Below are 13,240 nucleotides of genomic sequence, written 5' to 3'. Positions count from 1 at the left end.
GTGTGTACGCCTGTGTCTTTGCTTATGTCTAGACAAGAGAGTGGACTTTTATGAATGAGCTCAGCTCTCAATCTTCCTCTGCTGATTCAGACAAAATGGAGAAACCATTTGCCCGCAGACAGTAACAAGACTGATGGACTTCCTTCCACTTCTGAGCAGTGGAAGCTGTGTGTCACCACCCAGGCATGTGAGCCTGGACTGCAGTCAGCAGCAGTGGAAGTTGTCTGAGTCTCAGGTCCGTGTGAGGATATGGTGCCAGCTTCCCGAGTGAGAGCAAACTAGGTTGAAATGTCACTCAAAGGGTCTGAGATAATCCTTTACATGCTGTATTACTGTTTAACTCTCTAACTCAGGAAGCCGCTGACATTTTGTCTTGGTTGCAGCTACACATAAAACTGTGCCTCCTCGGTGAATGTCTAGCTCTTTGAATCTGTCAAACGCTGGTGTAGAGACACTGATGCTCCTGTTAGAATATATCTTTATATCTTCTGGTTCCACACAAAACATGTAAAGGAAAACCGACAATAATGCTACTGGACAACTCTTACATGTGAAAATATCCATGAGTATTGTTTGTGGTTTAGTGAAAACATACACATCCTGGGCAACTATTCTCAGAACACTGCAGGCGCAACAAAACTATTTGCTCCTGGGGGATAAACAATACACAATAAGTCACAGTGTCTGAATAAGCTCTTATGTTCTGTTCCCAGCTCTCCTATTCTAGCTCTCTTGGTTTTTTCCCACGCCTTGCACTCACCAAAAGTCCAACCAAAAGATTAATCTCAGGGGAAGTACTGCTTTGGAAATGAACGAGAATGTAAAACAAGTACTGTAAAGTCTACTGAGAATAGTTTGTACACTCGTACCAAGTGTGTTTCTAATACAGTGGACGTGGGAAAAGGAGGGAAAAGGTCACCCTACAAACATGCGTTTAAAACTAACTCTAACTAGGGAGCCAGAAAAAAAACTAAAACTGAGGAATTAAAAACTAAGAGCTGAAGCAAGTGCACAGTCATCTAAAGTGAAGAGCTAAACTTCGCTGACTCAGCTACTGAGCTTTAATCCAGTTGTTAAGATGAATTAGATAAATATAGATTGGAGAAAAAGAGGTCTGCATTTGATTTACCATGACAAACAGACATTATTCAGGTTACAGGGAGAATTCTGAGCAACAGAGGTGTAATGTTACTGAGTACATCTATTCAACTCGTGTGCTTAAGACAGCCTCTTGCTTACTTGTATTTTCCTGGTCTCTTCTCTCCGCTTTGGCTCACTGACTTTTCAGAATGAAATCAGGGACTTAAATGTACTCTTTAAAACATTATATCAATCTGACAGCTAGAAAACTAGCAGAGAACTATTTTGCTGTCATGACAACCTAAATAAATTAAGTACATTATGGCAACTATATCTACATTTTTTTTTTCATTTTAGATAGCTTTGAACTGCGGGACTTTTACTTGTATTAAAATATTTGAGTTGTGGCTAATTGTACTTTAGCAGAATATCAGCCCACCAATAATATCCACAGAATCCTGTATTACTTACCTGTAGCCTATTTCTTAAATCATACATTTACTCTCATGAGCATAACCGGGAGAGAGGATGCTCTTCTTTATAATACGCTCTTTTTTTTTTTGCTCAAATATAATATTTTCTTGTCTCGAGATGGGTGCACTTGTTCTGATGATAAACGATACTTTTCCCACATCAGATCCTGCCAGCATATAGTCTATCCACGTCCCTTTGTAAACCACACTGCAACACATATATTGAGTACGTTTCTTTTTTGTTGTTGTTTGAAGATATTAAAAATACAGAAGCTCTGACCCACATATGTGGTTGAAATGTGCATTTGGAAAGTATTGGCACAAGCACAACATCGCATGATCGACCCCCACATGCCCTGTGCAGTAACTGTAACCTGCTCTATCCTCTCATGCGTCACGCGGCGGGGCAGCAGCAACAGCTGATGAGGAATGCAGCAGGTAGTAATGTTTGGCGAAACAAATCGCTCCCCGCTGAGTGGACAACAATAGAGCTAATTTAGAGCCTGCTCCCTCGGATTCGCTCGCAGAACTCCTACCTTCTGATAAGCCATCTGGAGATAGTTGTACGGGATCCTCCTTTGGAAGTCTTGCACCACATCCTCGCTGACTTTATGCACAGACTGGGTGCCAAGTTTCTCCTCAATACATGTGTTCATACACGCAGCCCTATGAAGGACTACGTCGAAGAAGCGCAGGTCCGAGAAGGTTTCATCAAACGGATGCTGGTCCTGACACCTCAGCCGGCACCGGACTTTGGTGCGCCTGACTTCTGTGTAGCTGCTGAGCGCTCCCTCCATGTAGCGCACCACATTCTCATAATCGCTGTTGTAAAAAGCCTGCACAGCATTGTCATATAACAGGTCATAAGGCTTCAGAAACGCAGCTGAGGAGAGCAACACAGTGGAAAGCAGGACTACTGACAAGATCACAGCCGGAGACAAGTTTCCATCCATCCTATGCTTCGGGTCAAACTGTCAGGAGCGACGGATCGGTCACAGTAATCAGCTCAGCCTCGTTTTGCAGTCCATTTAACTGCACAGATATTCAAGACGACACCGAAGTAGGGGAGAAGTACAGTTGGTCGACCGGAGACACACGTTTTGTTATGACCCCCTGGCTCAACTGACTCCTCCCCTCCTGGAGATGAATGGCCAGCACAATCACGTCTCTCTCCTGAGCAAATAAGCCAGACCGTGGGGAGTCACACGGGTGTTCCAGTGAATCCAAACAAGCTTAACCCGATTTTTTTTTCTCTCTTTGTTCTTCTTGTCACTATATTAAAAGTTGCGTTTGAAACTTCTTAAGTTTGAGAAAAAAGTTTAAAAAGTCAGATCGGTCAGATGTTGTCAGATCGGAGAAAAGTCTCGAGGCTGGCGTGAGTCTTCAAAAATGTCCTAAAGTGCTACTTGCTGTATTACACTAAACCCACCGTACCATGTGGTAGGTTTAGTGAAATTAAAGCCTACAAAACACGACGTTAATCATGACTTAGTCGTTTCTCAAGCAATTTGCGTAATGATAACTGTGCTTAACCATTTGAAATATATACTCAATGAAAATATTGCGGTAGTGATGATGAAAAGTCTGTCATTTAACCCTCTAAATGAATTATGATCAATCGCGGGTGCACACTTTCTGCGCTGAAACTTCTGTTGTCAGCAAAAGACAACTGCACCTGAGTGTTTGTGAGAAACAAGTTTCTTTATAACGGAGGCTGACGCCCTCTTCAGGTGATTTCAGTTGCAGCTTCACATTCTTTTAAAACATGACCAGGCACGTTCATTATTCAACACAAACATCACCACCTGAATCTAAATAAATCCATTAACAACACCCCGACTCCTTTAGCAGCTGTAAAGGCAAAACTATGTGAAACTGCATATGGCAGTGTGCTGGCCATGTGACAATTTTAGTGTAAAATTTCAATCTGTATATTGCTAGTTTTTGTTCCTTTGTCCATGAATCCCAATAATGGACATGGCAGAGGGCCAATCCATCAGGGGCCCCTGGTCCATTGCCTACATTTGAAGAGATGGTTAAACAATGACAGTTGGCAGGGACATTAGACTAGCTGCAGAAAGTAGCAAGGATATTCAAAACACTTACAAAGAGCTCCATGAGGCACATGTTGAACACATATTTGATTAAAAATTACTCTGAGTAACTACAGAGGTACAGAGTACATTAAAAAGGTGCAAAACTAGTAAACGTAAACCAAGTGTAAGCTCATCAAATAACAGCTCCAATGAGAAATTTAACAGCCAGAAGACACAGTGCAACGTGCTAAATCATCACAAAGATTCAAATCAAGCACAACAAGATAAATAAAGGAGAAAAGAAAATGGAGAAGAGCAAAGCAAACCAAAGACAGAAGCACAGGCACAAAAACAGTGAAGTTACAAATTCACCAAAAGAGGATCCCACTGACACAGCAGATGGAGAACAACAGCAGAGAGGCACCCGGGGACCACAAAGAGACAAAAAGCCACACAACTACAAGATAGAGAAGATGTAAGCTGATACCATACAAGTGCAAAATTCATCCAGAGGCTCATTCACTGCAAATAGAGATAAAAATTATAATAAAAAACACTCTAAGCTACACTAATGGACCACAACTGCTGTAGATATGAAATAACTGAAAACAAATGAATATACTCAGAATGGCCAACAAACCAAGAACAGACAATAGATCCACCCACAGGTTTTTCCCAGCCCACACGTTTCTATTTGTGCCATCAGGGGAAATGATATAAAATCAACTCTTCTTACTGTACTTGAGATCATATTTTTGGATGACCAGTCACCACCAACAAAACAGAAAGAAAAGCACATCCCTGGCAGGTTTTTTTTGGTTCATTCGGTGATTCCTTTAGATATGCACAGTTAAGATACATCACTTTACAAGATTATCAAGACAATTTTTGTCTTAAATTTGCCTAGTTTCAGCTTGAGTTGGTGCTGCATCCGTGGTAAGCATGGAAGTGGAAATTTAAAAACTCTTTTGCTCTTGTTTTTTGCTTCGAAAGTAACATAACATTTCTCCCATCAGTTACACAGTTAACTTAGCTGGCAAAATGAGCTACCAGTATTCAATTCAGTGATTTATATCCATATAAGAAAAATTTCTAATTATTGTTCTTTATTTTTTACTTGTCAGAAGTAAGGAATTCCAATTTCCTATTTGTCATTCCATGCGCATCAGCGCAGCACCAGTAACAGTCTGAATGGTCCAAAACAAACATCATAAGCAACGGTACTTACACATTATAATAGAATTTACTGTAATAAAAACGATTCAGCTGAAGTACACAATCTGCTGTAAAACTAACTGATGATATTGGTGAAAGTTATACAATGATAAATGTGTTGTAAAGCATAGTATCAATGTTCATCAGTTAGGTTTTGTGGTCTGAGCTCTCAGGCTACTTACTGTACACTCTTATACCATAATAACGTGTTAAAAGGGTTTTCAAGCACGACAGATCTCAAAAGAGGCAGACCCTGAAGAAGAGAGGGACAGAGTGGGGCCGAGGGAATCACCCAATGCCCCTAAAATGATCGGCTTGAATAGAAGTGTGAATATTTGCAAGAAAAAGCAACTTCTGCTCTGTTTCTGTGTTATTTTGACCAAAGCATGTCACAGACGTTTCATTGTGACCTCGGGCAATTGTGTCAGCTTGTGAAAAAAAGAGCATGGTCGAGCTCATTTAAGTATTTTTGCATGTAATGGACTCAACTTACCTCCTTGTAAAAGTTGTAGTGGAAACATGCAGTTCACTCATTCACAGGCTGTTTAAGTTTGTGGTTGCTGCGGTCTGTATTGCATTAGGGAAAACGGACAGGTTTTAAGCACTGTTTATTTATTTTTTGACTTTCAAGAACAGGTCGACTTTTTTCCTACTGAAGTTAATATATATTGTCTGATGGGAGTCAGACAGGAATGCTAAAGATAAATAAATCCCAGTGTGTGGTATTTCAAATGCGGTGCTGCTTTTTAGTGAAGAACCTGCACCATTTTCACAAAGAGGTACGTGGAGGGTGTCAGAAATGTAGGGTTGTAACAGAGATAAGAGTTCTCACTACAATAAAACACATAGAATAGGAAATATCAAGTTGTTTAAGCTTTGCCTAATAACTGAGAAATATCTGACACACAGCTAACTATTCTATCCCCATTGTACTTTTTCTGGGAGTTAAGGGAGGGTTGGTCACAATCTGGGGAGCCGAGTGTTCTGTGAAAGATAGTTTACATCCGCTGAAGACACAACACTGCTCCTGCTGTTTGTTGTTTCAACTGAGGAATGAGGTCATTTCTCTTCCAACAGACTGATTTTTGCCAACTTTAAAGATGCTTCTGACTGTCGGAAGACCCCAAACATGAAATGAGTTAATTAGTTAGTTAAATTAAAGCGTCTCATTTCTAAACCTCCAGGTGATGTCATCAGACATGGCATTCAGTCATACTATATCTGTTCCATCATCCGAAATCCACCACTCTTTGGTTTAGTTTTGTATGAGATCCAGTCATTTTTCAAAATCCTTTATTTTTGGACATTATCTGAAAATAGTTTTAGGGGTTATGAAAAGTTCTCTCTTGTCAGCTGCGGTGAGTTTTTTTAGATTTGTTTAGATTTACACTTTTTCAAACCACCCCAAGTGTCATTATTCAAGTTAAAGTCTTCTTATGAGGATTTTTTTTCTGTTATATGATTATGTGAAGATATATCAACCAAGCTATATGTCAGTTCATGTACAACATTCTGTTAATGTGTCATTTGTTCAAATGTTCTGTTTTCACCAGTGATTTCACAAAACAATTTAACCTGAAGTGATTCATCTTAACGTAGTGTTTCACAAAAGAAAATATAAACCAAATGAAGAAGCCAAAATCATTTTATTTTTCTTGTCAAAACATATATACTTTTACTTTGAAACCAACATATAATGCATAAACAATAAAAAAACAACCAGACAAGTTACAAGACTTAACATATTCAACTTTAGACATATAATTAACAAACATAAAAACAATCCATATTAACACCAGAGTGAAAAAAAAGGTGTGTGAAGCAAAGTACAGTGTTATAACTTAGAAAAGTGTTCTTCAGCATTTATGAAAGGGAGCCTTCATGATTTCACAAGTATACACAGTGTGACTCAACTTGTAGACTTACAGAAAAAGATTTTTTATTGATACTTAAAAGCCATTTTAATACTGAATCCTTCACATTCTTACAGCTGAAAGCAGTAGAAACTGCAGCTATAGCCAAACCACTACATGATGAGTATAGGCAGTGTTTTCACAACTCCACGGTGTGATATTTCCTTCTCCTGGATGTGCCACTAGACGTAATTGGACTTTGGTTTCGTGGTAGAGAGGAGTTCGTTGGAGCCTATAGACTCAGATCTGGCCCTGCAGCATCTCTGACAGCTCAGGAAAATGCCACCGATCACAGTGAAGAGTCCACCACTCCAGCTCACAAACACTGCATTACCAAACTCTCGACTGCCAAGACACAGACATTAAGATCCATGTGTTGTCAACAACAAGAGCATTTTGTGTGTGTGTGTGTTCTGTGAGTCTGCATTGCCTTTGATGGCTTTACCTTTGTAGATGATGGGAATCTTTGAAGGTCTGAACAATAATTGTGACATACCAGGAGGTGATGATAATTGCCAACAAACCTAAACAGAGAAAAGCTATTTACGTTGTTTTCAATGTCAAGCAATGTGTTGATGGTTTTCTTGAAAAATGATAACCTGAAAAGTCCTTCATTCGATCCTCACTCATGACAAAGGTGTAAAATTCCTGCTTGTGTGTGACAAACAACTCAAAACGAAATATGCCAACGATGCAATGTAATTAAGAAAAAACAGAGAGCAGTATATCCTCACATAGCTTTCCTCCAAAAACATTTAAATGTTCATCAAGATCATTTCCGTTCATTTTTAAAGTGATCACGTATTTGACACATTTTTACATCGTTGCCATGACTGTTTTGAGTTTTTTAAGTTCTTACTTCAAAAACTCAAAACAGTGTCATTTCTAACATTTTAACATAGCATATAATTTCTAGCATTTTCAGAAACAAAAAGAAGATTTGCTAGATAGAAACAGAGCATGCCTGATATCAGCATCCTTTACTAATTGCACTAGACCCTTTGATAACAGTGGCGGCATGTAAATGTTTATTTTGCCCATCTAGAAGATCCTTGCATCTGCCTTCTAAAAGCTTGCTTCGCTTTTCCATTTTTATGCATTTAGACTCTTTTCAGTCCTTTTTGGAATGGCTGATTTTCTGCTCTCTCCAAAGGCTTTGAAAGGAATTTAGGTCAAATTCAATGCTTACAAATTTAAAACAATCCGTCTTTTCCAATTTCAACCACACTTTTGTGCAGTTTAAGTTGTGCTTTGGACCAATGTACTGCTAAAAGACACAAGTTACTCACCTCAGACCAAGTACTCTGACACAAGGTAGCACAGCTTTACTCTAATGTGGCTTGGTAACGATCTGGCTTAATCGTGCTATTGATACATCATCAGTGTATTGATGCAATCAGTGCCACAGCACATCAGCCCCACAGCATGATAGAACCCCTAACATGTTTTACTGTAGATAGGGTTTGATTGCACTGTCTGTAAAGAAACTGTATTCCCAAAGAGATCTTCTCTGGTTCCCTCTGGAGGTAGAACACTATCCCACAAGGACTATATATTATCTGTGTCCTCATTTGCCATTGCCCAGGAAACCCTTCTTGCAGCATTTGACACAAGCTGAAACCTCTACACTAGATTGCTCGAATCAGCCTGAACTCACTAAACGTCTAACTTACTGCAGTCTTACTCCAGAACTCATAATCGCTACGATGGTAGTTATTATAGCACAAAACATGGCAGTTTCACATTAATGGTAAAAACATAGTAAACGGACGACAAATTTAAGACTCAACGTGACTGTGTTTTTACATTTTGTGAAACTGTCACAAATATAATGTTTACCATTTTTAAGATGGCCAAAAACATGTCCATGGAGATAGGAGGTGGCATTAATCCACAACCAGCGTTTGAGCATGTCTGATGGTAACAGACAGCTATCATTCACTATACGTGAAATGAAAATGTGAAAATAGCCAGTTTGTTTTGCTGCAGTAAACCCTCATTCGTGGGTTAATGTGACGTAAGTCACGTAAAACACTGAAAAGTAAGCACAGGTGCGCTTTTAGTGATTTTAGTTTGGTTTGACAACTTAATTTGAATTTATGACCTAAATTTATAAATTATTGATCAAATTTATTAAAATATTTTGATTATTCAATTCAGTTTCAAATCTATCTATTTGTTTCTGGAGATATCTTGTACTTACAGTACAGCAATTCAGGTGCTGTAAATATCAATATACATATATATATTTAATACAAAGTCATGTTTGGCCCACATGAACCCACCTGAAACTATAAAGATGATCCCTCCAATCAAAGCTATCCTGGACTTGCTCTTGGGCATGCTGTCCATAAAGTGGGTGCATTTCATTCCCACAGTGGAGACCATCAGTGCCACAGCAGAGAGGAAGAGGCTGATCAGCATCACTGCCCTGGTTGCCTGGACTTCAGCTAAAGAAGCACAAGTGCAACAGTTTATACATACAGAGGATTTTATCCTGTGATTATCTTTGCCTTTGACTATCCTTCGACAAGAGAAAATGTGTTTTCTGCAGCCTTTTAAGAAAATATTCGAATCGAAATCATGATTTTAGAAATACACAAGAGGATCAGTGTGGTAACAAAGTCCAACAAAATCCTTTTTTTAGGTACAGCTTAATCAGACTGATTAAACAAACAAAAAAAGGTCAATCCAAAGTGGTTCCCGCAAAAAACACTTCTGGCTAATTATAGCAGCTTACTTTCATTGGAAGGTATCTCAGCAAGCAGTATCTGGAAGATACACTGAGACGTTTAAGCTTACTTGACAGCTTCAGCACTGACTGGTGAATTTCGCAGGTTGTTCTCTCGGTGCCGCTGCAGGTCATCCATAAGCCCTCATAGACACGGTGTTTGCCTTGAGCCTCCTTCCTCCACTCAACCATGAAAGTAGCGGCTATAGTGACAGCGACTCCAACCAGAGAGATGAGGAAACCGAGGAGCTGCAGTGCAGAGCTGGCCATCGTTTCCAGATGACAGAACAACAGATGAGTTTAATGGCAGAGGCCGTTTCCAAACGACGTGAATGCAAGAACAAATTAGTAAGGGCTGTTATTGTCCGTATGCGCTGATTAAGTGTATTCTTCCTCCTGAAGGACAATCAGACTGTTGCGATCTGCTACCGCGGCTATTTAAAGTCCAAGGCGCATGACGCATGAGGTTCAAACTCCACCACCAGCGGTTGATGGAAACTGATGTTATCAGGAAGTCTTCTCAGCCAAATGAATAGAAAATGGTCGTACAGACAGTTCTGAATAGTGAGCACATTTAGGCTTTTGCATTTTCAGTTGTATGTATTCTTATCAGCCCAAACAGATTTAATGAGCAGCAGTTTATCCACGTCAGCCCAGATGACGATCAGAATTAAGGCTTAAATTACGCTATTAGTATCAAAAGAAAAGTTGAGAACTAAATACATTTTTGCTCCAATCTTTGCCTTTGCATGGGATTTTTGTTCACGTGTGCCCTTCTTGTACATCAAGATGTCAGACTCACATCTGCCTGAATGAAGCTGGTGGATGCTGGTGCATCGTTCAAGTTTATGTTAAGTGGGTTTTGTAGGCTAATTATATAAAAGTGAACTTCAAACATACACCTCTAATCTCTGTGGCAAAGAACTGGGTGCATTTAGAAATATGCATTTTGCATCATCTTTTAATCTGTTTTAGATGGCATACACCTCACTTATAGCATGCTGTATGTAACCTGCAGCAATAATTTCACAAAAAATGGATCAAAACATGCAGAAGCGTGCATGATGATGATGATGATGTTAATCTGTAAATTGTTTCTGTGTGGTTTGCAGCAGTTATAACAACACAGAAGAGTAAAAGGGAAACAGTGCTCACTCAAATAGCTGTTCGGGTGGCATACTCAATTGTCATTCCTCTCCTTAGTAATTTACAGCAGCAAGCCTGTGTTTACACATGTAAACTCTTCATTTCACTCGGACAATTATCAGATTATTTGACCGTATTTGGTCAAGGGGATGCCAGTTTATAAACACTTGTATTTGTCCCTGAGATTGAATCAGCCTCCACCCTTTCCTGAAATAATCCTGCAGCAAAACATTTCACTGCAGCTCGCGTCACAGTTCCCATCAGAACTGACCTAGAAAAAGAAATCCCCTAGTTCATTTAAACTTTTCAATTATTGTCACTTCCATGGTTTAATAAGGTTACCTATGGCCAAAATTGATTGATAGCCATTTGAGGAAGGCTGCTTCTCGGTTAAACAAAAAATTAAAATCAGTATTTGAATAAATTAATGCCCTATCAAAACTTAGCAAATTAAATGCAGATATCAGAGGCAAACTTGCTCTTATGCTTTGTGCAACTAGAATGTGAAGGGGGATTTGAAAATACAATGTCTCACCTGCTACTTAAGAAATCTGTCCTCCCACATTAACAACATATCCTTTACTAATCATTTGTGTTACATGACGCTGTGGCTAACAACCTAAGAGGATTCAGCAGTATGTTGGTAAACTGATTTGTAATTGTGTATTTATAAACCATGTGTGATGCTCAGCATGAGTGGGACGTGCTGGTGTGTGCTTTCTGCGCATGAGGTGTTCATGAAAATGAAAAAAGAGTTTGGGAAATGCGTCACTCTTTTATAGCTAAAGTGCTGTTAATGGATCAAATATATTATGGAAGCTTTTAGGTCCCTTGGTCCCTTTTAGGAGTCAAAATAAGCTAAAAGTTCTTATCCTCAAACTCGAGATCCTGTGTTATGGAAAGGAGAAGTGGAGATAAAGGGCGTATGAATCTACAAATTACTCAGAAACTTTAACATTTGTGACACACATTTTCTTGGAATGAAATTAAAAAGGGGCAGGTTCAGTGTGTGTGACATTTCCAATTACAGCCAAAATGGCCAACGTTACTGTGATAGTAAATTCTCATCAGCAGCTACACCCACTCCCTGGTGTCATAAAGAGTCAGAGGATTTTTGGGAAAATGTACTGTTTGAACATGCACATGAACATATCAAGAATGTCAAATTCTAATGGTGTCACAATTTGATTAGCATCAATTTTTAGCAGCAAATCTGTTTTCTGAATTTCATGAAACACACATTTTAATGCGTTGTGTTTCTTCAGTAGCCCACAGCAGACAATCTAAACTCCGGCTCTTGATAACTCTTGGTAACCAAGAGAGCAGCTGGATTGTGGTGAGATTCACAAGATAACGATCATGATCATGAGAAAATCCATCTGTTCAGGCTCCAAGCTAACTGTTTGTGGCTGTATCACAGAAGTTCAGACCCATCAGTGTCCTATACAGGTGGATATAGCTGGATTTATTGCATAACAATAATCAACAATAGGGGCTCCTTTTCACTTAGTGGTTCCTTGAGGTTCTGCTCGATTCATATTATTGGTTGAGGTTCACTTGTGACTTTGAAAGACAGATTCCACATCAAATTAACTTCTAAGTATATTTTTGTTGAAATGGCGTGCCCTTTGACTGCCCAGTTTCCACATAGGGCTTCTAAGGTGTTTCTGTGAAAAAAAACAAAAAAAAAAACTAATCAAAACATCTGGTTCTTTGGGTTATCAAGAGAGGTCATCTTACTTATTGAGTGGGAAATGCAATTTGTCCTACATATTAGAAGGGAAGGGTGAGATGGGGGATATTCAGTTGATTATAATCTGGAAATGTCCCTTTATCATTCACACTGGGCCTTTATACATGTATGTATACATTTATATTAATGTGTCAGCTAGCTTATACTGTATTTAATGTTTGCTTTGAAGTATATGATTAATTCTGAAGTGTACAGGGATGTACTGTCTACTTAGTTACAGACTCAGCCCTATCAAGCTGCATTTCTGAAGGCAAAACTAATAGCAGAAAAACCTACAAACACAACCAGTGAAATAAACTACAGTAAAGATTTAGAGCATAGAGTTGTCTCTATGTATGAATACGCAGGAGGATGAACTGTGACCTATTTAAAAGGGTAAGATAATATCACAGGAAATATTCACTTGAAATTAAAAACAGACATTTACCTCTTCTGCTGAGAACAAGTAGTAAAACCGTATCGCATGCCTTATCACAAACAGAGAAAGAGGCAGTGTTTACAATCATCATCACAAATGAGCAGGCTGAGATTGTTTCTTGTAACAAGTAATTGTCTGAATGTTTATGTGGCTAGGAATTGAAATGATAAAAGGTAAATTACTGTTTTTTTTTCTTTTTTTGTTTATAACGATTATAAAACGTCTCTCAGGTCAGTAAACTTGTCTTTGTTTTTTAAAAATAAGTTTTAGGCTGCCAAGTCCCTTCAGAACCTTCTTTTAAGGTTTTATGTTCTTTGAATCCTTTGACCAAAGTCTGAGTTTCTTATCCGTTACCTATTCCATTTATCGTATGGTGAGGTGTCTGAAGATCGTCGGGATGTAAAGACGACACAAGGCATTTACCGTCATTCAACACAGTCATTCCTTTATCATTCACTGGATTTTCTGCTCATTG

General features: G+C 38.9%; 2 protein-coding genes across 2 annotated transcripts in view; both read right to left on the bottom strand.

The window, feature by feature from the left end:
• The window catches only part of p3h2 (prolyl 3-hydroxylase 2), a 54,257-nt gene extending 51,538 nt beyond the window's left edge, over positions 1-2,719 (bottom strand). The window contains exon 1 of the mRNA XM_072389462.1: positions 2,090-2,719. Coding sequence (XP_072245563.1) covers positions 2,090-2,506 — 417 coding nt within the window. The 5' untranslated portion in view covers positions 2,507-2,719. The remainder of the gene's footprint in view (positions 1-2,089) is intronic.
• Positions 2,720-6,433: 3,714 nt separating this feature from the next.
• Positions 6,434-9,869, bottom strand: LOC140311884 (claudin-19-like). Its single transcript, XM_072389468.1, has 4 exons — positions 9,520-9,869; positions 9,003-9,167; positions 7,163-7,241; positions 6,434-7,062 (listed from the first exon to the last, which is right to left on the bottom strand). The coding sequence occupies exons 1-4, from the start codon at positions 9,716-9,718 to the stop codon at positions 6,900-6,902; spliced, it is 606 nt and encodes a 201-aa protein (XP_072245569.1). The 5' UTR covers positions 9,719-9,869; the 3' UTR covers positions 6,434-6,899.
• Between the last annotated feature and the right edge of the window lie 3,371 nt (positions 9,870-13,240).

The sequence above is a fragment of the Leuresthes tenuis genome, unplaced genomic scaffold, assembly GCF_036924035.1.
Source record: "Leuresthes tenuis unplaced genomic scaffold, fLeuTen1.0.hap1 SCAF_7, whole genome shotgun sequence".
Taxonomy (NCBI): Eukaryota; Metazoa; Chordata; class Actinopteri; order Atheriniformes; family Atherinopsidae; genus Leuresthes; species Leuresthes tenuis.
The sequence above is the reverse complement of the archived record's forward strand: the minus strand, read 5'-3'. Positions and strand labels throughout refer to the sequence as shown.

Excerpts from the sequence above, each read along its gene's own strand:
- LOC140311884 (XM_072389468.1), bottom strand. The coding sequence starts at position 9,718 with ATGGCCAGCTCTGCACTGCAGCTCCTCGGTTTCCTCATCTCTCTGGTT. Across the intron at positions 9,168-9,519 it reads GTCAGTGCTGAAGCTGTCAA|CTGAAGTCCAGGCAACCAGG; the intron begins GTAAGCTTAAAC and ends GTGCTTCTTTAG. Across the intron at positions 7,242-9,002 it reads GATCATCTTTATAGTTTCAG|GTTTGTTGGCAATTATCATC; the intron begins GTGGGTTCATGT and ends TTCTCTGTTTAG.